The sequence below is a fragment of the Panthera pardus genome, unplaced genomic scaffold, assembly GCF_024362965.1.
Source record: "Panthera pardus isolate Hobbes unplaced genomic scaffold, ASM2436296v1 HiC_scaffold_6, whole genome shotgun sequence".
NCBI lineage: Eukaryota > Metazoa > Chordata > Mammalia > Carnivora > Felidae > Panthera > Panthera pardus.
In genome coordinates, this window is record NW_026526991.1 from 70,767,329 (window position 1) to 70,791,446 (window position 24,118).

At 36.1% G+C, this 24,118-nt stretch overlaps 1 protein-coding gene across 3 annotated transcripts in view; it reads left to right on the forward strand.

Annotated features, from left to right (window-relative positions):
* Positions 1-24,118, forward strand: part of ADAMTS20 (ADAM metallopeptidase with thrombospondin type 1 motif 20) — a 178,399-nt gene that overhangs the window by 80,610 nt on the left and 73,671 nt on the right. For 2 of the 3 annotated variants that reach the window (XM_019452494.2, XM_019452495.2), the window contains exons 16-28: positions 1,491-1,586; positions 4,744-4,910; positions 5,059-5,188; positions 10,740-10,866; positions 12,597-12,807; positions 12,957-13,121; positions 13,571-13,735; positions 14,899-15,018; positions 15,597-15,704; positions 16,617-16,781; positions 16,867-17,157; positions 17,870-18,031; positions 19,202-19,378. In XM_019452494.2, coding sequence (XP_019308039.2) covers positions 1,491-1,586; positions 4,744-4,910; positions 5,059-5,188; positions 10,740-10,866; positions 12,597-12,807; positions 12,957-13,121; positions 13,571-13,735; positions 14,899-15,018; positions 15,597-15,704; positions 16,617-16,781; positions 16,867-17,157; positions 17,870-18,031; positions 19,202-19,378 — 2,084 coding nt within the window. The remainder of the gene's footprint in view (positions 1-1,490; positions 1,587-4,743; positions 4,911-5,058; positions 5,189-10,739; positions 10,867-12,596; positions 12,808-12,956; positions 13,122-13,570; positions 13,736-14,898; positions 15,019-15,596; positions 15,705-16,616; positions 16,782-16,866; positions 17,158-17,869; positions 18,032-19,201; positions 19,379-24,118) is intronic. The other variant, XM_019452496.2, reaches the window with a different exon arrangement.

A 24,118-nucleotide genomic window follows, 5' to 3' on the forward strand; every position in this document is an offset into this window, starting at 1 on the left:
TTGTATTATGAATTAATCAGTTTGCAAATGGAAAAAGATGTTAAATTCATTTGTACAGTTGTAGCCTTTGTCACATTTCTGCCCCCTGGTGGTAGCCTTTGCCTTTCACATTTGCAATACCTAGAAATTGCTTTGTTGAAAAACGATAACTGCAAAGACCTGAGTAGTGGTGGTAGTAGGAATATTTAATAGTGAAAAAATTAATTAAAAATGTTTCTGGTAGGCTGTTGACATAAAACCAATATGCATGTAGTGTATGTAGTTTTAGACCGTTTATCACTTTATTTTTAAAATCTGATCCCCTAAAGGGAAATAGATAAATGTGCTCTAAAAACATGCAAGGTAATCTATCAGGGCTACAAACTTAATCTTTGATTTTTATCTTCTTTTCATTTTGAGAGAGAGCATGTGCAAGCACATGTGGGGCAGGGGCAGAGAGAGGGGAGAGAGAATCCCATGCAGGCTTTGCACTGCCAGTGGGAGCCTGATGCTGGGCTCGAACTCCTGAACTGTGAAATCATGACCTGAGCCAAAACCAAGAGTCAAACACTAAACGAACTGAGCCACTCAGATAGATGCCCCAAATTTAATCTCTTAAGACTTCCTAATTTTGTTCCATATTTAACAAAGTTAGTATATGAGAAAAATCACAAGTTTTAATCCATGTATTAAATAGAAAGAAAAACTAATAAGGAAAAGGAACCACTTATAATAATCACTAGAGCAAAATTAATGGCTCACTTTAAACCTGAGAGTATTTGGAAAACTATGTAGTAGCAATGTTTATGGTGTAGGGAAAACACTTCTTAATATACACTATTTCCTCATCTTTTGAGCAGTGCCAGTATTGTTAAATTTGATCTCATAAAGTAGAAATATTTTAATTTCCTTAAAATAAATGTTTTACTTCTGCCATGATAATGTATTAGTAGACTTTTAAGAATAATGTAACATTTTGGAGGTAGCTACAGAAATTCCTGCTTACAGTAGAAACTAAATGCTTAAAAAAATGTTATTAACTTTATTTTGCTGTTCACTGAATCTCTGTGTAAACATAGAGCAATGAGCAACTATTTTCATCTCTTCCAGATTTTTGAATAGCATTTGAAACCCCGATTTTTTTTCCCATTAGAAAATAGAAAATCCAAAAGTATTCGTCAAATTTAAAAATGAATGTGTTCTAAATATCTCAGGAACTAGAATCCTAATTTCCATTCTCATTCTACATTCAGAATTTTAGAAGAAAAATTAGGAAGTGTACTTTAAGATTCCAAATTCAGGATATTTCTACACAACAGTGTTTTCTCAATCCTTAGTAATTTGTGGTTTTCTACAAAAAAAAAAAAAAAAGATTCAAAAAGAATAAACACTGTATCATTTTTTGAAGATGAAATTAAGTCTGACTATACTATTCAGATTTTTCAGTCATTCAGTAATAGCCTCTGGGCCATCAGCTTGTGAAAATTAACACGCATAAAATTATATTGCAGGTTATAATGTTGTTGTCAAGATTCCCGCAGGAGCAACAAACATTGATATTCTTCAGCACAGCTATTCTGGAAAACCAGAAGATGACAATTACCTTGGTAAACATTTCTAGTAAACAGCAGCCAATATGTGATTTGTGTGCAATTTCATGGAGGTCTGCGGTTGATGGGAATTCTTGGAAGGCAAGAAGAGCCCCTTGAGCAAACAGGCATTTCAGTTCATACTCAGCTCAAGTCATCTGACTCCCTGAATGTTTTCCTCTTGAGTTATATGCTAGATCTTCTTTTTTAGAGTGCGCACACAAATGGGGGAGAGAGGCAAAGGGAAAGAGACCATCATAAGCAGGTGCCATGCTCAGCACAAAACCCAAAGTGGCTCTCCATCCTACAACATGAGGATCGTGACCTGCGCTGAAATCAAGAGTCAAACACTAACTTGACTGAGCCACCATAAGGCTCCTTAGATCTTACTGTTACAGACATTGAACAAAATTCTGAAAAATTTGCTTTATCCCCATAAGAGTGTTTTATATAACCAGAGGTTATATTCAGTTAAAGTTGCATGTATATTTAGAATATAAAGATTCCAAATTCAGGATATTTCTACACAACAGTGTTTTCTGTTAGATTTAGAATATAAAATCTTTTTATCTAAAATTATAGACTTCTTTGGGGTTAAATGTTCTTTAAAGAGTTTCATTGAATGTTTTAACCACGTATCAAAAGTACTTAGAGACTTGAAAAAAAAACTTCTGTTAAAGCAAGACTGAGAATTGATTTCAGACTTTTAAATGTTAATAAATATAGTCACAGTATGTTGTCCTTCAACTACTTCCAGGGTATAAACTTTGTTGTTTATTTTTGGAAATTAGCTTTTGGCTTTAAAGAATTTCGCTTAGGCCCAAAGAAAAGAATGCTTTACAAATCCTTTACCTTCTGTCTGGGAGATACCTTAATATTGACTTACCCCAATTCACCACGCTGGAATTAAGGGATGGTATAGAGCTGATAACGAAAGTATCTGTTTCACAATAATGTGAAATACTGGCCCAAGTTATCACTGCTTAGAAGTAGGAATCTGAATCTATAATGAAGAGCTTACCTCAGGACTTAAATTGACATTATAAAGTAAATGCAAAGGGAACAAGTGCTTCATGGATGCAGATTTTCCTTTTGAGTTAATGAAAAAATTTTACAATTAGAGGTGGTAGTTGTATAACATTGTGAATATAATGCCATTGAATTGCTCAATTTAAAATGGTTAATTTTAGAGACGCTTGGGTGGCTCAGTTGGTTAAGTGTCCAACTTCGGCTCGGGTCATGATCTCACGGTTCATGGGTTCAAGCCCCGCATCGGGCTCTGTGCTGAGCTCTTGCTCAGAGCCTGGAGCCTGCTTCAGATTCTGTGTCTCCTTCTCTCCTGCCCCTCCTCCACTTGCACTCTGTCTCACTCTGTTTTTGAAAAAAAAATAAATGTAAAAAAATATATATATAATGGTTAATTTTATGTTCAATCGATTTCCCCTTTGTAAAAAATGCAAACAAAATTTTTCAAAGAAAATCAAACCTAAATATTTTGATATTTTCCTTTTTCATTTTGTTGCATTTCTTTTCCTTTGCCAAAAATAGTACCTAGGTGCATGTACATAGATATATATGCAACCATATTGTAGATATTTAATATGCTGCTCTTAGGTTCCAAATGTAGATATTTGTATCTTCCTAGGAATGGACAACATGTTCTGCCCAAGTTTAAAAACCAGAAATGTTTACCAATAAGGTATCGATATACTTTATAATAGAGGTACTAATGGGACTGTCAGTCTAACTTGAGCAAATAGGTGAAATTATTAGAAGGGATTTGGAAGCATATTTATAAAATCAGCTTTGGTAACCAAAAGTAGTAAAATGTATGTTTTTTTTTCTCAGTAAATTTTATTTCCCTTAATTATAATATGACTGAAAGTTTTGTAAATAGGCCTATGCACTTTGGATAAAGTACAAACTCATTAGAGGAATTTTCATTATAGAGGATATGTCTAGAGCTTTACTGGTTTTTCATTGGACTCAGGAAAATATGAAGACAGTCATTGTAGTCCATACTATGGACTATAGTCCAAATTTATTTGGCAATAATCCCTTCAAGATTGCTTTGTCCAGGGGTGTTGTATTCATTAAGAAGTCTAGCCCTCGGTAACTTGTGTGCTTTGGGTGAGGTTCTCTGGAGGGCCACACAGATGTTTTCTGGAAAGCTTATTGTTCTACTGAAAAGTATATAAGTAAAGGAAGCAAAATAGTGCTTGATTAGTACGGAGTTTTTATTAGCATAACACTTGAAATATTAGACATCCTCTTGAAAATTAAAAAACACAGCGCTTTACAACTTACACGTTTCAACAAACATTTTCTATATTTGATCCTGATTCAAAAGACTGTGAAGTAGGAATTAATATTCCTGGTGCAGTTAGGAAACTAAGCAACTGGTTTGTCCAAGATCACATAGAACCATATGAATATAAACCCATTGTTCTCAGGCCAAATTTGGTTCATCTTACTACCCTACTACTGTGGACACCAGGCCAGTTTAGATTTTAAAAGTAACTAATTGTGAGTATATACTATACTACTTTATGTATGTACAAATATATAGTGGATAAATATACACATACATGTATTTGATATGCTTATATTAACACCTCAATGGGAATGAGAACACGGGGCATGAACAGAAGGGGAGATAGGAGTATTCTGGAAAGCAGTCATGTACGTGTGTCAGTAGCCATAGTGCCTCTCCATGAAAAAGATCCAGACATTTATATAGAGAATAGTATGGCCATTGGATGGCCTTTTAGAATATATACCCCTAGAATTTTATAGCTTTGTACATTTTTTCCAAGACAAGTATAAATGGAACACTGCAGCAGTCTAGATGTTCTTTCTTGCCTCACCATCCATGACCAAAACTGATTGAGCTGATGTGTCTTCTGGGTCTATGATTTCTGTTTTCCTTCTTCCTCTATGTCCCCTCTAAAACTGCAGGCCTCATGAAAGATCTTCTCAGGGTGAATTTAATATCCTAAACTGATAGGCTATAGTTTTTCCCTAAGTATGGATTAGATAACATATTACAGTAAAATAAAATTTGTTTTACAAATTAATTTACATTAATTTCAGAAAAGGACTTGAATTTTAAAGTTTAAATACTGTGCTGTTGACTGTACTGTTTTTCTATTTCATGGGTGCTATTCTTTTACAGCATTATCTGACACTCAGGGGAATTTTCTTTTAAACGGGAATTTTGTTGTAAGTATGTCAAAAAAAGAAATCAACATACAAGGAGCTATTTTTGAATACAGTGGTTCAAACAGCTCAATTGAAAGAATTAATAGTACTGATCGGCTGGAGGAAGAGATTGTTCTGCAGGTAAATTCTCAGGGGTCCTTAATAAGACTTAGTTTTAATCCCGTTAGTAAGTTGATGGTTAAGGGCTTTGCGTTTATTAAATATAATAATGATGTCTTTCAAGAATATATTTTTATGAATTAATTATATGCTCCTGTGTATTTTTGAGGTTTTGTGTGTGGGTAATTTATACAACCCTGATGTACGATATTCCTTCAATATCCCTGTGGAAGAGAAGAGCGACCTATTCGCTTGGGATCCGCATGGACCATGGCAAGACTGTACCAAGATGTGTCAAGGTACCCTGGAATTAAGTAAAGGAAGCAGAAGTGTGTGTATGCTCATATAACTTGGGATACTTTGGGGGCTTTCTGCCTCTGGAATTCCCCAACTGTCTACACACACACACACACACCCACCCACACCCACACACACACCATCATGAAGACACACAAAGGTTTCTTTTATCTCTGACTTTTCTCCCCACTCATTCTTATACTTAACAGCCTTTTCTATCTCTACCTTTTCAGGCATTTTCTCTTATTGCATTTTTTCATTCTTTCTCTGTCACAAGAAATTTCTCTAACTTGTACATTCATCCCCCCCTTATTGATGGAGGATACATTCCAAAAGACCTCCACTAGATGCTTGAAACTGAGGATGGTATCTAACCTCTTATGTGCTATGTTTTTTTTTTTCCTATACATACATACCTATGATAAAGGTTAATCTATAAATTAGGCACAGTAAGAGATTAACACTGGCAATAAAATTGAACAATTACAACAATATACATTTGACTCTTGAACAACACACAAATTAGGAGTACCAACACCCATGCGGTTAAAAATTGATATATAACTCTTGACTACTAATTTTAACTAATAGGTTACTCTTCACTGGAAGCTTTACTGATAACAAGCAGTTGATTAACATGTATTTTGTATGTTGCATGTATTATATGCTGTAGTTTCACAGTAAAGTAAACTGAAGGAAAGAATGTTAAAATCATAAGAGAAAATACATTTATGGTACAGTAATGTATTTATCAAAAAAAAAAAAAAAAATAAGTGAACGGAGCCATACAGTTCAAGCCTATATTGATCAAGGGTTACCTGTACTTAAAAGTTCTGTGAATGTTGTTGCAGACTTTATTGTACTGTACTCCCCCTCCTTGTGGTGATGTGAGGTGATAAAATGCTTTTGTGATGGGATGGAAGTGAGGTGAATGCTGTAGGCTTTGTGACAGCATTAGGCTATACTGACCCTTGCCAAGGTACATTAGAAGGTGGATCATCTTCTGGACCACAGTTGACTGCAGGTGACTGAAAGTACAGAGAGCAAAACCACAGATGAGGGGTAGTATTGTATATGATTTCCCTCTCCTCCACTCCCCTCCATACACTCTCCTAATAACCTGTCTCCTTCCAGTGTTAGGGGTCTGACATTATTCCGTTCCTCTGTCTTCCTTCCATGAACACAGGGAAATATATTTTGTACTGATGGCATGAATCCCTGAAAGAGGAATAGTTTGAAATGGAAAAGCCAGGGGCATTTACAGTAGGGAAAGAAAATGAAGAGTGGGGTCTTTGGGAAATCTGTAATTGTGTATACTTAATGGTGTAATACTTTTAAAAATCAGTTAAATTTGAGGGACTGCTTTGTTTCAAAGTAAGACCCCAGTCCTGCATTCAAGTTTTACCTTCTGGTGGATGAAACCAGCACGAGTAGATTTTCTTGGCTTACAGTAGTGAATGTAATGTGACAGGTATGCACAGAGAGCCACAGGAAAGGTGGAGCAGGCTGTGAGGAGATTTAGCCTGAAGGAGCAGGGAAATTTATGCACTGGAAAGTAGTTCTCACGGGGCCTAGAGAAGAGGTTTGAGAATTTAGGGGAGCAGTGATTCAGAGAAGGGGGTTCTTAGAACCATATGGAAATGAGCTGAAATAAGGTGGGTTGCCAGACGCAGTAGCCATAGAGGTGATGGGAATGTGAGGGACACACTAACAAACTGACCTCAAGGTACCGAGGAAATGGTGGTGTCCTCTTCAGAAAAAAATCACAGACTTGGTCCTGTGATGCTGGGATAGTGGTACTCAGAATGCTTGCATGGGAACAGATGTTTTTGTCAGGACAGCGTCTCTGGAGGGAGGCTGCTGTAGATGGTGCAAGACTGACTAGGATAAACACTGGAAGGAGGAAAAATAGTAACACAGGAGGAGACGTTGATTTTGACAGAGGGACCCTAGATTTCCTTACAGAAGGGAATGGAGATTTGGGAAGCGGGGAACGGCATTGCAGCACCCACTAGGCATGCTGGGCTGTGGCAGTAGATATGGGGAGCTAGGAATAAGCACAAACATCAGGTGAGTGAAGGAACCTTCTAAAATGGCGGGAGGCGGGGGGAGGGACATACCAAGTAAAGAACAGCAAGCTCCAAATGGAAGGTTCGACAAGACCTGATGAAATGGTTTGGGACTCTGAACTGCACAGCGGTCTCTTAAATAATTTTGTGCTAGAGGGGAAAAGCTATTAGTTGATTTACCACATAGCGTACTATGATGATATTCCCTCTTTATGTGTAACTTTTTAGTTTGTCTAAAATGAAATTCAGTCTTTTCTGTGTATGGAATGTCCTCCGTTCCCAGACTTTGTGAGAGCTATAAATTTCATTTTCATATTTTCAAGTACATAACTTAATCTGTCAGTTTCAATTATCCTGTACTTTTTCATCTGTTATTGTGGCCCTCTTTTCTCTTGCTCTAATTTGGTTGTGTTGCTTTTAGTCCTGATACATGGCTACCCTCTTGAACTTCTGCTTCATTATTTTTCTGGGATTCTCTTTTACTTTGTGTTGGATTCCTGGTTTTCTAAATCCCATGCATTCTTTTACTTCCCACTGGTGGAACATATTCCTCAGGATATTCTTGGGAAACAGAGGTAGTTGTTTTTTGTTGTGGTGGTGGTTTGGTGTTATGGTGTTTTTTTGTTTTTGTTTTGTTTTTGTTTTGAGACCTTTCTTATCTGAAAGTACCATTATTCTCCTTTCACATTTGATCAGTAGTTTGGGATAAATTGTAAGTTAGATGATTGTCCTTTAGAATTTTGACAGTCATCTTTTCTGATTGCCTGTGTTTCTATGTGACACTTTCCACTGTGGTAGTTTTGTGGCTCCTCTCTAATTCTAGTGGTATGAAGTTTCGGGACAATTGGCCTTGATGTTGGTGTTTTTTTTCATCTATTTTCCTAGGTCATTAGGATGGCATTCACATTTGGAAATGGATTCTTTGACTTGAGAAATTTTACTGCATAATTTCTTTGATAATTTCCTCACATTAAATTTTCTCCTCCACTTTTCTGAAATGTGTATATTTTGGACATTCAATCTCCTCGACTGATCTGAATTTACGTGGTTAATGTTTTTGCTCATAACCTCTTGATTTTGTTTCATAAATGTGTCATATCTGTGTCTCTGACCATATTAATCATAGTCTTTAAATTTTCTCTCTGACCTGTTTCATTTTAGCCTTTGTTTTTATTTTGGTCTCTTTTGTGTTAGTGGATTTCCTGAAATGTCTGCTGATACTTTGCTGTTGATATTTAAGGCTAAAATGCTACAAGTTCTGTGTTGGTCAGACAAGTCAAGTAAGACCTCATTATAGAATAATGGATCACAAAATGACCCTTTCATGTGTCATTGGGGGAGAAGCCCCACATGTCATTGTCAGTTGATTTTGGGGGGGCTAAAGAGCCTCTCAAGAGAGGAATCTTTTCATCTTCAAATGGTCAGCAGGGAGACTGTGGAACCATAAATTTGGCTCGATGCTGGAGGGAAATGGAAAGAAAGATTCCAGTAGGCCTGGTTCTCCTCATTCACTATGGAGACTTTTACTTAATTCCCCCTTTGTGGGCACAGTGCTTCACCAACTTCCCTAAGCTATGTCTGTGTCCTTAGGTTCACCTCTCTAGAGCTTTGCTACCCAATAGGGTAGCCACCAGCCAAATGTAGCTCACCCATTGAAATGTGGTATAAGTGTGAAATGCCAATGGATTTTGAGAACTCAGTATGAAAAAGCTGTAAAATATATTGTAGTTTTCATATTCATAAAATGATATTTTAGATACTTGAGGCTAAACATAAATTTTCATTTCGCCTATGTCTTTTTACTTTATTTAACGTGACTACTAGAAAATGTGAAATCACACACATGGCTCACATTCTGTTTTTATTGGACAGTGCCACTCTTAACTAGAAGGGTAGGGGGTCTAACTGTTCTTTGTAAATACTTTTCAATCAGTTCTCCATTTTTTTCAGGCCTACCCCTCACACATTCACCTCTTCAGAGGAACTTAGTGTTTTCAATTCCTGGGATTTTCTTTTATTCTTTGGCATGAATGGTTAGTTTCTTTATTCATTTGTCCCCTCCATAGGCTTAAGTTTCAGCTTTCTTGGCTCTGTTAGTTGTATCCATCTACTTTTCATATTTAAAATTTGCTTTTCTTGCCTACTGTTTCTTTTTTTAATCTTTTTGTTCTTTTAGGTTAGTGCCTTTTCAAAATTCCTTATGGTTATTTCAGATGGTATTTAGGAAGGAATAAAGATAAACATGCATGTTCATGTTTAGCTAACGGGAAGCATACAGTTGAACTTTGATGAAACAGAAACTTGATCGTGTCACTGACTGCTGAAAGTCTTCCTGTCTCCACATTGCAGAAAGTGTAAAGTTCTGTCTACTCGGACCCATTATATCTCTTCTTAGTTTGCTTTTTCTCTGGTTATACTGCATACAACGAACTAGCAAATCCAATGGCTCTGAAAACCAAAAGTTTATTTCTTGCTCATGCTGTGTTTTAGCTGCTAATTGGCTATGACTCTTCTTAGCTTGGTATCTACATCCATGTCATTTTTAACTTAAGACCACCTTTTTAGGGCAGTTTTGGGTTTATAGAAAAATTGAGCAGAAAGTATAGAAAATTCACAAATTTTCACCTCCTCCCTCCCTGCAGTTCATCTATAAACATCTTGAATTAATGTGGCACATTTGTTACAATTGATGCATACTTAAAGTTCCATAGTTTACGTTAGGGTTCACTCTGTGTTGTGCATATTATGGGTTCTGACAAATTTTTAATGGTGTGTAGCCACTATTACAGTATCATGAAGAATACTTTAAGTGCCCTAAAAATCCCTCCATGCCCCCTCAAACTTGGCAACCAGTGGTCTTTTTATTGTCCGTGTCTTTTCATTCATGATTCCGGGCTGAAAGATCACCCCACCTGGGGAAGGCTGTTTTAGAGACAGAAAAGGGAAAGTGAGCTGGGCAGAAACATATTATGGCTTTTAGCGCTTCTGCTTACAAGTGGAAAGGTCACAGACTTTTGCAGCTGGTTGGCATAAGCCAGTGTCCATGAACAAGGAAGTATATTCCTCCCAAAGGCAGTTATAACATTGTAGCAACTGGAGATGTACAATTTTCTTCTAGGAAAAGGAAAGCAAATAATGGGGGACAGCAATGTACTACGTAGCATCATTGCCAACCCTGATCACTCATTTCTTCACTAACAACCACTCCAGCCATCTCTAATGCATTTCTTTCTCCTCCACACCTGGCCTGCCCTCCTTAAGTTTCTTTACTAAGCAAACTTTCAGTCTTCAGGAATGACTCTAGAAAGTCATTCCTGACTAAAATGCTAGTCTATCCTATTGGAATTTTTTTTTTTTTTTTTTTTTTTTTTTTTTGCTTTCTTAGCTAAATCCTTCAGGCTATTAGCAGAATTAAATAATCCTACAACATCTGCTTAAGAGAATTTTTCCTTTGATTTCTAATTTTCCTTTGACAATGGCCAAGGTCTTCATAGAAGAAAAATTGCCTGCGTTCGGAAGAGTGATCATATGGTGGTTTCTGATCAGAGATGTGACCACTTACCACTTCCATTGTTTGTGACTGAAAGGTGCAATACAGACTGTGAACTAAGGTAAAAAAAAAAAAAAAAATGTGTAATATAATCGGTGTATGTGTAAAGTAACCAAGTTAAAATCCATAAGTGAACTAAGACATAAAGCATCTAAAGCATCTAGTGCAGTGCCTGCTTGAATGGCCATGTATGTTAATGTCTATCCTTTGTCCCAGCTAATACAAAATTACAGGCTCGATAACTTACTGTGAAACTTGGCAAGTGAAACTTGGCAGTTTATTCATAGTATTTGATGAATACCTCAAACTTCTATCTAGGAAATGGAAACAAATTTATAAAATAAATATATAAGTAAACTCTAATCTTAAAATCTGTGGTTTGAAGATCTGAAACAATAAGTTTTGTAGAACGATGGTGAACTCATGAGCCAATAAACTTTTAAAGTTTGAGGATTAAAGAATTAGTAGATTGGTTCCTCAGTCTTCCCAATATTTTGTCCATTAAACATTAAGAAATGTGATCCTACATTATGGGGCAGGGGAATTTCCACTTCTAAATTTCCTGTCTTTTGCGGGAGAGGGGCATATTGGTCTTACCGTAAAGCTAAGAACAACCCCGTTTAGCAAGTGACCATTAAGATTCAGGGGTGGCCAAAACCTCTTGTTCAGCAAGAATGGTAATTTTTGTATATGTTGTTTAAAGACATAGTGGAAAGAACTGCTTGAAGAAATCTCATCCACTCGTGGAGTGAAGCACCAGGTAATCCTTGAGGTGCTACTGGGAATTGAACTCCGTGAACTCTATGCTTCATTATACTGGTGCACCCATATTGCTGGATAGATGGCTAGACTATATATAATTGGGATAGTTTGGCTAAAACTAGCAGATTCTTACTTGCAGAAAAAAAGTTTTCTCTGCAGACCTGTCTAAAAACAGAGTACAAGAATGAGAAATGGGATATGCTTTACAAAAACCTAGTTTTCCAACTTCTAAAGGCTTTGTCTTACTGATAGAGTCAGATTCCCAGATATTCCCTGATCATTTTGAGTGATTGCATAGTGAGATTCTACCTGATGAGTTAAATATATTCAGTCTTAAACCTGCCACTAAGTAATTGGGTAATCTTGATCTAGACCAGTTGTTGGCAAAGGTTTTTTGGGAAAGATTGGGGTTTCTTGGACCTACCTCCCAAACCACCACCAAAAGTCAGAATGAAGTCACCAGCTATAGTGCTGGCTCCCTATCTCCAGCTTTAACCAGACAACCTCCATTTTTATATACTTAGAGAGTTAGATTTTATTCGTGGGGAAAATGATTTTTATCAAAAGTTCACCATTTCTACCATGTGAACACATATCCCTAAGCCTCATTTTCTCATCTATAAAAATGGAAGTTTGGGTTTATCTCAGAATTTTTCATCTAAATTAATGATATATCAAGTATCTTCAGGTGGCTTGTTCATCAATTCTAACCATTTTAAAAAATGTATGCAAGAGTTTCTCTGAATCCATTTTTTAAAAAATTTTTTTCTAACGTTTATTTTTGAGACAGAGACAGAGCATGAACGGGGGAGGGTCAGAGAGAGAGGGAGACACGGAATCCAAAACAGGCTCCAGTCTCTGAGCTGTCAGCACAGAGCCCGATGCGGGGCTCAAACTCACAGACTGTGAGATCATGACCTGAGCTGAAATCAGACACCTAACTGACTGAGCCACCCAGGCGCCCCTGAATCCATTTTTTTAAACTGCATTAATTAGCATCCCTGAGTAAAATAACCTCCTTTTTTCTAGGTGGCACATCATTGGCAAAAGTGAATGCTCATCCCATTGTGGTCAAGGATATAGGTCCTTAGATGTTCACTGCATGAAGTATTCCATTCATAAAGGACAGACTGTTCCAGTAGATGACCACTACTGTGGTGACCAACTTAAACCTCCCACACGAGAACCCTGCCATGGTGACTGTGTCTTAACAAGATGGCATTATTCAGAATGGTCCCAGGTACAAATAACCAGTATTACTTAAGAAAAGTTGCCTCTCTTTTCTTATTAAAAATTTGTTATTTAATTATTTAGTTATTATTAAAATATATTTTTGTTAAAATCTTCATTCTTCCCATAGGTCACACTGTTTTCGTTTTGTTTTGTCAGTGTTCTAGGAGTTGTGGAGGAGGGGAAAGGTCTCGAGAATCTTACTGTATAAATAACTTTGGCCACCGTCTTGCTAACAGAGAATGCCAAGAGCTTCCTCGCGTGACGACAGAGAATTGCAATGAATTTTCCTGCCCCAGTTGGGCTACTAGTGAGTGGAGTGAGGTAACATTAAAAAGATGAGGCTAAGAACGTTAAAATTTTCTACAGGAAAGCTTTGTGCTCGAAGGCTCTAAAGAAAAGTAATTTGTTCTTGCTCTATAAATGTATTATCAAGGCAATCACAAATTAATGGTTCTTAAATTATTTAAATCATATACTATCTGGCAACGGTAACATTAGTGTTGAATATCTAACCATTTTCATAAGAAAGTCCCAGTGTTGACAGTACCCTGAGATACTTACATAACCTAAGGTTTAGTACCTTTTTCTAGAACAAATGGACAGCTGCAGTGGGATTGAGGTGGCTGATGTTACTTGCTGAATATCTCTGGAGCAGTGAAGGGAAACTGTCCTTAGAATGGTCTTTCAAGTACATATCAATGTGTGAATTGATCTTTTTTTTTTTAGGTATTTGTGTTAACTAATATTGAAAATAATCACCTGTATTTCAGTGTCATGTTACATGCGGAAAAGGAACAAAACAGCGGCAGGTGTGGTGTCAGCTGAATGAAGACCACTTGAGTGATGGTCTCTGCAATCCAAGCACCAAACCTGAGTCTCTAAGGCCGTGTGAGCTTCATGCGTGTGCTTCCTGGCAAGTCGGACCGTGGGGTTCTGTGAGTATATGAGAAGGATTTTCCTGGTTGAATTCATCTTTATAGAATAGCACAAAAATTATGGTGTCTTTACTCTTGCAATGGATGCAGCTAAATTTGGGTTGGCTTCTTGGAAAAATACCCTAAATGTGAACTGTTATCTACACAATTTTTTTTAGTGCCAATTTCGCTGTGATAAATAGTTCAGCTTTGCTTTTGATTTCACTTGTTCACTAAAATGCTGCAAATTTATTCTTCAGCTTTGTTTAAATTCTAAATATTTTCATTGTCTGTGTCTTAAATTATCTTTACTGCATTTAGATAGAGTTAAGTTTTGTTGTTCAGAAGTTTTGCCAAACAGACAGCTAGGAATTTGCAGGATGAGCAGTGGTCAGGCTGGATGAAGATGGGCAGCCCATTAACCCATGCAGGTTGTCACCGTGGATGGGAAACCTTGTCTCCTCTTCCATTCAACTTGATGATCATCTTTCATTATCTCTTTGAAGATAATTTAGTGTATTAAAAGCCATACATACATACACCAGGTAGATTTTGAAAAATATTTAGTTCTCCTAAATTGTATGAACTCTGCCTCCAACATATCAAGACTCTATTGAAATTTTTACAAAGCTTTTATTTTTTTATTTTTTTATTTTTTTTGGTTTATTTTGAGAGAGAACATCCCACCTCACGACCACAAGATTATGATCTGAGCCAAAATCAGGAGTTGGATGCTTAACCAACTAAGCCACCCAGGCACTATTTTACATAACTTAAGAATTTTTTTTCTAAGTTTATTTTGAGAGAGAGCACAAGTCGGGGAGGAAGAGGGAGAGAAAGGAGGGAGAGAGAATCCCAAGCAGGCTCTGCACTGTCAGCTCAGAGTCTGATGCAGGGCTCGAACTCATTAACCAGGAGGTTATGACCTGAGCCGAAATCAGGAGTCATACGTTTAACCAACTAAGCCCTCCCTAATAACTTTTTAAAGATAGAACAGTTGTCCATTTTAACTTCAAAATTTTATTATCTATATTAAATGGAATGATATATATGGATTACATTTGCTGATTTTGTGTGGAATCTGATGTAAAACACTAATAAGATCTGGAAGTATATTAACCATATTAAGAAAACGTATACAACTTTTGAACAATGGCATTTGATAAGTGCTTCTGTCCTTTCAGTGCACAGCCACATGTGGACGAGGGTATCAGATGCGTGCTGTTAAATGTGTCAATGAGCTACTCAGTGCAGTCTTAGATGACAGAGCGTGCCACGGAGCTAGTCGCCCAAGTGATAGGCAGGTAAAGGATACCTCTTCGCGGATAGTAAACAAAAAGACTTGTTACAGGAGGATTCATGTATTAAACTTATTTCATACGTATTTTTTTTCCTACTTCTATCCCTTGAAAACATGTTTGTGTACCTGTGTGTTGGAGAATTTATCTTTTTTGGTGTTGCCAGTTTTGTAGCTTTTTTTACACTTGATCTGCCACTGAATCACTCATTTGTTAGGTATTTTCCTTTGAAATGCACACGGATAGTGTCTATGGTGCATATGAAGTTTTAAAGTGTTTTGTAAAACACTTTACTTGAAAATAGTGTTCTATGTTCATTCAGGATATTTCAGCTTAGTGCTAGTTTTGCTTCTTTCCTTTCAACCATCAGACAGGATAATCCAAACTTTATAATCCAGATTCATACTACCCACTGGGAGCCCTTGACAGTACTTGGTACTTCTGAAAAATAAAAACTTTTGCATCACTAACTTGTAATTCAGCTCTTTTTAAATTAGACGTGCAGAAGAAGAAATGAAGTATAGAATTTAACATAAATTAGAGTGATGAACTTATATTTTGAGATGCATTTTTCTTTTGAACAGGACTGTTCGGTTATGCCTTGCCCAGTTATTCCTAAAATTGGGGCCACTTCATTGCCAGCTATTCCCACGGGAAAGATAGCTCAGTGGCGACATGGTTCTTGGACCCCAGTAAGTGAAATCCTTTAAGAAGTACAGTGTTTGTCTAAAAGCCTCCATAGAACATCAAAATGGTTCCTTTAGGTTAGCCAAATGAATGTTATGTGTTCATTCTCAGGTAGTTTGATGAGTGGCGTGGGGTTCTGAAATGATGTAATGGCTAAATCCTGCTGTACCTTTTGGGAGTGCTGTGTCTCTGGGCAAGAAATGGAAGTTTTCTGGGTCTGTTTTCTAATCCACAAAAGGGGAATGATAATATTTATATGAAGCAGATGTGAAATTAGGCTTTTTATCAGCCTTCATTTAAGCTATCCACATTTTCATGTTTTTCTAGACTGAAAACGTTAATGTCTTTGGAGTATATGGTTTGCTTTAATCTTACTTAGAAGCTATATTTGTAAGCTTCACGTATTCTCTGAATAATTTATGGGATCATTTAGACTCTGTTAGGTGTTTAAAGTTACTTAAAGTAAGCTGACTTTTAAATTTTTGTTTATTTTTGAGAGAGAGAGACAGAATGTGAGTGGGGGAGGGGCAGAGAGAGAGGACAACACAGAATCTGAGTCTGGCTCCAGGCTCTGAGCTGTCAGCAAGAGCCCCATGTGGGACTCGAACTCACAGACTGAGATCATGACCTGAGCCAAAGTTGGATGCTTGACTGACAGAGCCACCCAGGCACCCCTAAAATAAGCTGTCTTATGAAATGTTTTCTGTATCTTTTTTAGCTAATAATAATCAGTATCCCAAGAAGTAGTGTTTGTGAAATTTATGATCTGAACTGATGAGGGGGATTCATTGCTCTGACTCTATTTGACTCGGTTTACAATTTTTTTCCAAGAAACATCATGTTTTAGACATTGGAACAAAAGCTACTTGGGAGGGCTACTATGTAACCTGTTGGTATAATCCTTTTATTTTTTTAAGTGCTCTGTGTCTTGTGGACGAGGTAATCAAGCCCGCTATGTAAGCTGTCGTGATGCTTATGATGGAATAGCAGATGAATCCTATTGTGCCCATTTACCCCGACCTGCTGAGATATCTGTCTGTTTTAACCCTTGTGGAGAGTGGCAAACTGGGAATTGGTCACCTGTAAGTATTTTTAGGAGAAAAAAAAATTAATATTTAGTATACTATAATTTACTACGTTACAAATGTTGGCTAAATTTGTGATCAGTGTTCAGCTTCCTGTGGCCATGGAAAAACAACTCGACAAGTTTTATGCATCAACTACCATCAGCCAATTAATGAGAATTACTGTGACCCTGCAATTCGCCCTTTGATCGAACAAGAATGTAACCTGGCAGCCTGCCCACCCATGTACAGTCACTTTCCAAGTTCCTCTGAGCAGCCAAGCCATTTTCCAGGCAGGAATTTTCCATTAACTCACAAACCAGAAGATAATCAAAATCAGAGGGTCCATCTGTCAATCAGCGGAAATCAATGGAGAACAGGACCGTGGGGATCAGTAAGCCGTCTCTATTGAGTTATATTAATTCTCTAATTTTGTTATAGCCTTTTAACAGATAGGTATGTAATGACATCAAATACTTTTAATGCGAAATTTATCTGAAGATCAATAGTTTAAATCGTAAAAGGATTAAGCGATTTTTGATGCAAATTACAAATCCCCAGAGTTCTTACTGAATTATACACTAATGTGATATTATGATTACAGAAGAATGCACTTAAAAACAATCTGGTTGGAGTGCATTATAATAAAAAGAAGCTTCTAATAGGTAAGACTGCAAATGTCTGTGAAGAAAAATCAAACCTAGAAATTACGTGAAGAGTGCAGTAAGCTGGTAGAAAATCATGAAACTACAAAAGGCAATTATAGCTCCTATTTTACATAAAAGTTAGGAGACAAAAAAATAGCAATATCAAAGCTGAGAGACTTGATCTTTTTCTTTTTTTTTAATTCCTTCCTAGTGAGATCTTAAAACTTTAATTCCTTTTTACTTCACACCCAGGAACGGGGTGAACTTGCTCTTGCCAGCTTTACTGTTGCACCTTTTCATCGACAAATTCAAGTACGCTCATGTTTCTGGCAGAGTTTCTCGGTTGAGATTGTCCCAGTGATGGGGATTTTAGAATGGAGAGTCAGAATGCCCATGCCTTTTCACCGTGTAATTTGACGCTGCGGTGTCTCCGGTGTGTGTGTGTGTCCTCCTTGTCAGTGCTCCAGTAGCTGTGCGGGAGGCGTGCAGCACAGAGTCGTGGTCTGCCAGGATGAAAACGGACGGAGTGCCAGTTATTGCGATGCGGCCGCGAGGCCCCCAGAGTCCAAGCGCTGCGATTCAGGACCTTGTCCGCGGTGGAACTTTGGAAGCTGGGGAGAAGTAAGTCCCATTTTCTAAACTTGCAGAGATGATAACATCTCTGAAGACTGAAAGTTGAGTACTTCACCCTGTTCCTGTTGGATGATATAACTTCACTATACTATACAGAAAGATTTATTTTTAGTAAAATCAAGTTCTTCTAATAGACTAAATCACTCATTTGCAATAGAAAACTAGTCCAGATTTTTTAACAGAATTTCCTATGCATGCCAATATGTCTGAAACTAATACCTTTCTAAAACTAGTGTATTATTGTTTTCTTAGAAAATATGGTTGATCTAAAGATACAAAATTAGATTGCTATATTGGCCATGCTTGTGTCTTATTACTGAGCCATTCATTTAGTGAATTATCTGAGCAGAAGGTGGTCAATTATCAAGCACTTCATACGCTGGCATTCTTGTAGACACTGGAGATAGGAAGAATAATTTTTAAAGCCATTGTAATGAATACTAACTCCACCTATATTATGCATGAAAAAGAATAAGACTTATACTGGCTTTAGATGAACAAAATAAACCACCTAGTCAAATATTTTTAATGGGTTTTAGTATATATTTTCCCAGAGTATTTGGAAATCATTGATTAAAGATACATTTCTGAACAGGTGCCAATATCAAGTACATTTTAAAAAGTTCTTTTACCATTTCCAAAATGAAAATGATATTTTTACTCCTGACTTTAGGCATGCTCATTGTAAAAACTCAAACGATATGAGAAATTACGAAGAGATGAGAACTTTTAACTTTTGATACATTTCCTTCCAGACTTTTCTTCTTGCATGGGTTCCACAAAGACAATCATATTACATGGGCTTCTTTGCCCCCTGCTGTTGTCATGTAACACATACTGAACATCTTTCCCTGTTTACAAATTTAGATCTTATTAGCTTTCATGGCTAGCCAGGTATCTATTGATAGGCTATCATAAATTATGTAGTTAATTATTAAATCAGTTTTATTTGACTTGTCTACCTTATAGACCCTTGATATCTTAATGCAACATCTTATGGTATAATTCTCAAAATTTTGTCTAGTTTTTTAATTATAGAACTAACACTTTTTTACTCAGGAAGAAAACTCTAGCATTACGACTTAGGTATGAAACAGTGAATTAAGCAATATAATACTGTCTTTCAAACCACATAGTTTTGAATTTTCTTATTTTTAGTGTACACAAACATGTGGAGGAGGAATAAAATCAAGATTCGTAATATGTCAGTTTCCCAATGGCCAAATGTCACAAGAGCAAAACTGTGAGATCTTAAGCAAGCCACCTAGTGTGGTGCAGTGTCATGTGCATGCTTGCCCTGGTGACGTATCATGGCATCGGGGACCATGGAAGTCGGTACGATAGTGTTCTTATTTTTGTCCATTTTGTTGTGTTTTACTGTGACCCTTTTACCTTAATTTCTTTATACATTGTGGTGCACACTCTATCTTATTTTTTAAGCAGATCACTGGCCATCTTGGCTTATGTTACTAAATTTGATAGTTTGGAAGAAGAATCCATTCAATTTCAAGTAATGTAATATATATAATCTTAGATGTATTTATTTTTTTACAAGTGAATTTTGAACCATAGCACTATTCTAATGGACATATTTTCCTCCAGTACATCTTTGGCTTGTCCTCTAATTATAATTGTTTCACTGTATACATTTGTAAATAATGTTAACATTGTGCTTGTTACAATGGCAAATTAAGGCTGTGTCTTGTTTAAGTGTATAACTGTACGTGGCTTTTGTCTGTCAATGTCTAGTAACTGATCCAAAAGCAAATAACATTCTTTAAAACTGTCTTTTTTTTTTTTTTTTAAATCATTGTTAAACTTAGTATTTTGTTTGGAAATGTGAAAATATTAAAAGACAGAGAAATTTAAAGTGAATTGTTAAAGTCTGTTACATACATCACAGAAAAATATTTGTATAGTAATTTATGTGAATCTTCCACTGTGTGGAGTTACGTTTTGGGGATGTTTTAATTTATTTTTTTTTTTTTTTGGAGCCATAGACAAAATTCATAAGTATTGTTCATGACTGGTTTATTTAAGTATATTTCAAATATCCAGGCTTTGAAGAATAATTAATATATAAATATGTTGAAATGAACATTTTGGTCACCTTTCATATTTTAAATCATGAACAATCAAGTATACTTTTTCCAACTGAAGAACTGTTGTGAGTCTGTCTCTATAAAGCTCTACAGTTCTTTACTTGGAAAATAATTATAACTCTGGCTTTATGATCCAACCCTGATGTCTGCACTTGGTTTGCTTTCCCCAAGTCAAAGCTTTACAATGTGATATGAACAAAAGTTCCAATTCCTATTAGAAGAGTAGGTCAAGTTCTAGTTCAGGCTGAAATGCCTCTCTGTAGTCAGTGTGACTGATGGAAAACGACAGGAAAGTTTAACATTATAGGAGGATCTTAAACTGCTGCATCACTTTGTTGGAACTAACGTAAACCTATTTTGCCATGGAAGGCATTCACATATTTACTTAGTAAAATATTGACCATCTATATCCAGGTAGTATAACAGAAATCAAGACCGATTTCTTACTCCTATGGAGTTTTATAGTCTAGTTGGAGAGATTTGAAATAATATAGGAACTCACTATAAAAAGATACCTTTTTAGGTCAACTATCTTAGTGGAAATTCACCTTCTCTTTACTAGATCTGTTACGGTGTCCTTCATTTTTTTGACATTACAAGCCTAGTTCTTAATAAGGCTATGGATTGTTTCTTGGAGTTTTGTCCCAATTCGGAAAGCAGACTCCTAACCACTTAGAGGGTTAAATTGTAATGGCATTTATTTCTGAAGTACCTAAAATTGTTTCAGTGATATTTTTTGTTTGAGGGGTCAGCAGACTATGGCCCATAGATCAAATCTGGCCTATTGCCTATTTTTGTAAATGAGTTTTATAGGAACAGTCATCCACACTTTTTTGTTTTCAAAGTATTACCCATGGCTGCTTTTGGTACTATAGTTATTGTAATAGAGACTGGCTCTTAAAGCCTGAAATATTTACTGTTTGGCCCCTTTTGGGAAAAGTTTGCTGATGCCTGCTCTATGTAATAAACATAATGCTTTTCAAATACGGCATAAAATACTGAAAGTTATAGACTATTAGAATTATAAATATTCATTTGGGGTCAGTTTTTAGTGTTTTTCATTCTTCAGTATTTTAAAACCTCCTACGAGGTTTGTCAGCCTTCTCTACATACTCGGTATCGTATTTACACAATTTCTTTCCAGCTTTGAGATACAATTGGCATAGAACGTTGTGTAAGTCTAAGGTATACAGTATCACACAATGTTTATATATTGTGTTGGAAGTCATCTAATACTGTATTCCGATATATTTGTGTCATGCTCTTTTTGTATGTAAATTGTAAGCGAGAAACCTGAATGTTCAGTAAGGTTGTGTGCATGGATAACTTTTTCAGCCTCACAAAAACCAATAACCAAGAAAATACCCAGTTACAAAAAAGTAACACAGAAGTACACAGTTCTTCATTACTGCGTGTCTATTCCAAAAGGATCTCACTGAATAATTCAGACTCTGCACTAGTGAGGAATCGTAGTGTCTTTTTCTCAGAAATTGAAGATGAAAATTTTAAAATCACAATGTTTATATCAGAGTTTTTACAAACTTATTTATTCACTTTTTACAGGTATAAAGTACACACATATTAAAGTGCCTGGATTTCTTTTGTTATATGAAGAATTTTATTCCTTAAATTAGCCTTTTATATTAAAAGAGTTTAAGGGATCTGAAATGGTTTTTGTTGTTGTTGTTAGAACCAGATATAACCTTTTACCTCTTTGTGTTGCTACATATTAGCCAAACTTCAGAATACCTCTTATTAACATATCAGGTTAATGTTCTTTCAAGGGTAACTTTAATTTCAGCAGATCATATACACTAGGTTAGAAAATTACAAATTTGTGTGTATATGTATACATATACATACAGGAATGACATGAAATCTCAAACGTTTCTTTTTAAAGTAAAATTGTAAAGTGTTAAATCATTTAAATGTGACTAGGAAGAAAGTTGTAAATACACATTTAGATTTGCTCCATCTTGTGGAAAATCTTGTAATTTATGAGCATGATTAAAGAAATCTTAACATATGTCTGTTAATTTAATGACTATTTTTGTGATTAGTCCATGTGAAATGATTCTATTTTAACCCTTGTTTATTAATGACATGTGTTGTGGCTTTGTGCTTTGCATAATTCGTATGTATGTTGTATTTTTACTACTTGGATCAATACCTGAAATGTTTTAAGTCTCTGAATAGATCCTGTATTGTAATGAAAGCCTCTTTTCTCTTGGTGCTGTTTTTCTTAAATTAACAAGTCATTAATTTCTTATTAAACATTTAACTGTTGAATAGTACATGGTGTTAATTTGAGTTTTAAGCTATTAATATTTTAAATCTGTTAGAAACTAACATTGGCATTTTAAAAACAAGATCTATTGTTAAGCTATCAATTTTAAATACTAGAAGTTTTTATATTTCTATATATTATAAACAATAAAAATTTATGGTGTCACATTATTTAGTAAAAAAAAGACGTGCTCATGACCAAGATGGTCCTTAAAAGGTGAGTAAAAGTTTTGTTTTTCTCTTCTGTTGCATGTCTATTAATGTTACATATGTAGTCAAACTGTTCTAGCAAATGCCCTTTAAGTAAATTCATAATAACTTATTTTCCCATTATCTCTTTTAATGGGTTCATTTTCCTAGAATGCTTTTATTCTCTACATAAAATGAAGTCATGTTTGGTAAGAAAATAGGCATCCCATTGTGTTCTGGGGTTAATGATCCAACAGAACTAAAGAACTTATTTTTTGTCTTTTTGTTAAGAATTGTTTTTTCCTCCAAAAATGAGACAACTCATTAAAAAAGATTTTTTTTAATGTTTATTTTTGAGAGAGACAGAGGCAGAATGCAAGTGGGTTAGGGGCAGAGAGAGAGGGAGACACAGAATGGGAAGCAGGCTCCGAACTGTCAGCACAGAGCCTAATGCGGGGCTCGAACTCACAGAGCTGTGACATCATGACCTGAGCTGAAGTCAGACGCTCAACCGACTGAGCCACCCAGGCACTCCCACGAGACAACTCATTAAAAAAAGACAGCTTGATATTTGAATCTTCTAGATTCTAGGACTTTCTCCCAAAGTGTTTCTTTTTTTAAATGTATACAGAGGCTTGTATCTGTAATCTCTAATGTGACAGAGAATGCAACCAAGAGAAGCACTTTTAGCAATGAGCATGTGGTACCAGCATATACCTAGTAAACCTATACTGTCAAGTTCACAGTCTCCTGTAACAAAAGAACGTTGAGGGTCTCAGGGCAGGGATTGGGAGGCTTCTTCCACTGGGGCTCTCACTCTGGATGAAAGAAGCTTGTTACTGCCTCTCCCTAAGGCCAGCAGCAGCCAGGGGAAAGGTAATGTGTCGGGAAATGGTTCAAGAAACTGTCAATTCTTTGTGGAGTGGAGAATTCAGTAAAACTATAGTAATTTATTTTCTTATATTTGGAAAAGATCTATATAACCGTAGTAAAAAGCTGGAAACCTATTTTATTCCACGTTATAGTTGAACATACTTTATCAGGAAGTATTAAACTGTTTCCATTTGTTACTATATCTTTCTACTATACATCATGGGCTGTCACCAACGTAATGTGCATCCCCTACAGGTTAGACACTGGGCACTAGATAAATCAGGCACAATCCCTGCATACGAGAAGTTTTCAGTTTAGTGATGAATGTACTACATAAACAAATGGTCAGAATGCAGAATTGGATTCCTCTTTCATTTCAGTAACTATGTGACTTATAATATTGCAGACTCATAATACTGGGACCTTAATACACTGTAATTATCCAATAATTAGTGATGAGGATTGTACTTGAGAACATAATTTTGACAGATTTTTCTAGAAAGCCTAACTAGTAGGATATATTTCATTATAACCTGGCAAGAAATGCGTGGTGTCCTAAGTCCCTATGTGAGAATTGTTTTTGCATAATTTGGGCATCTGCCTCCTTGGTGTAGGTGGATTTCAT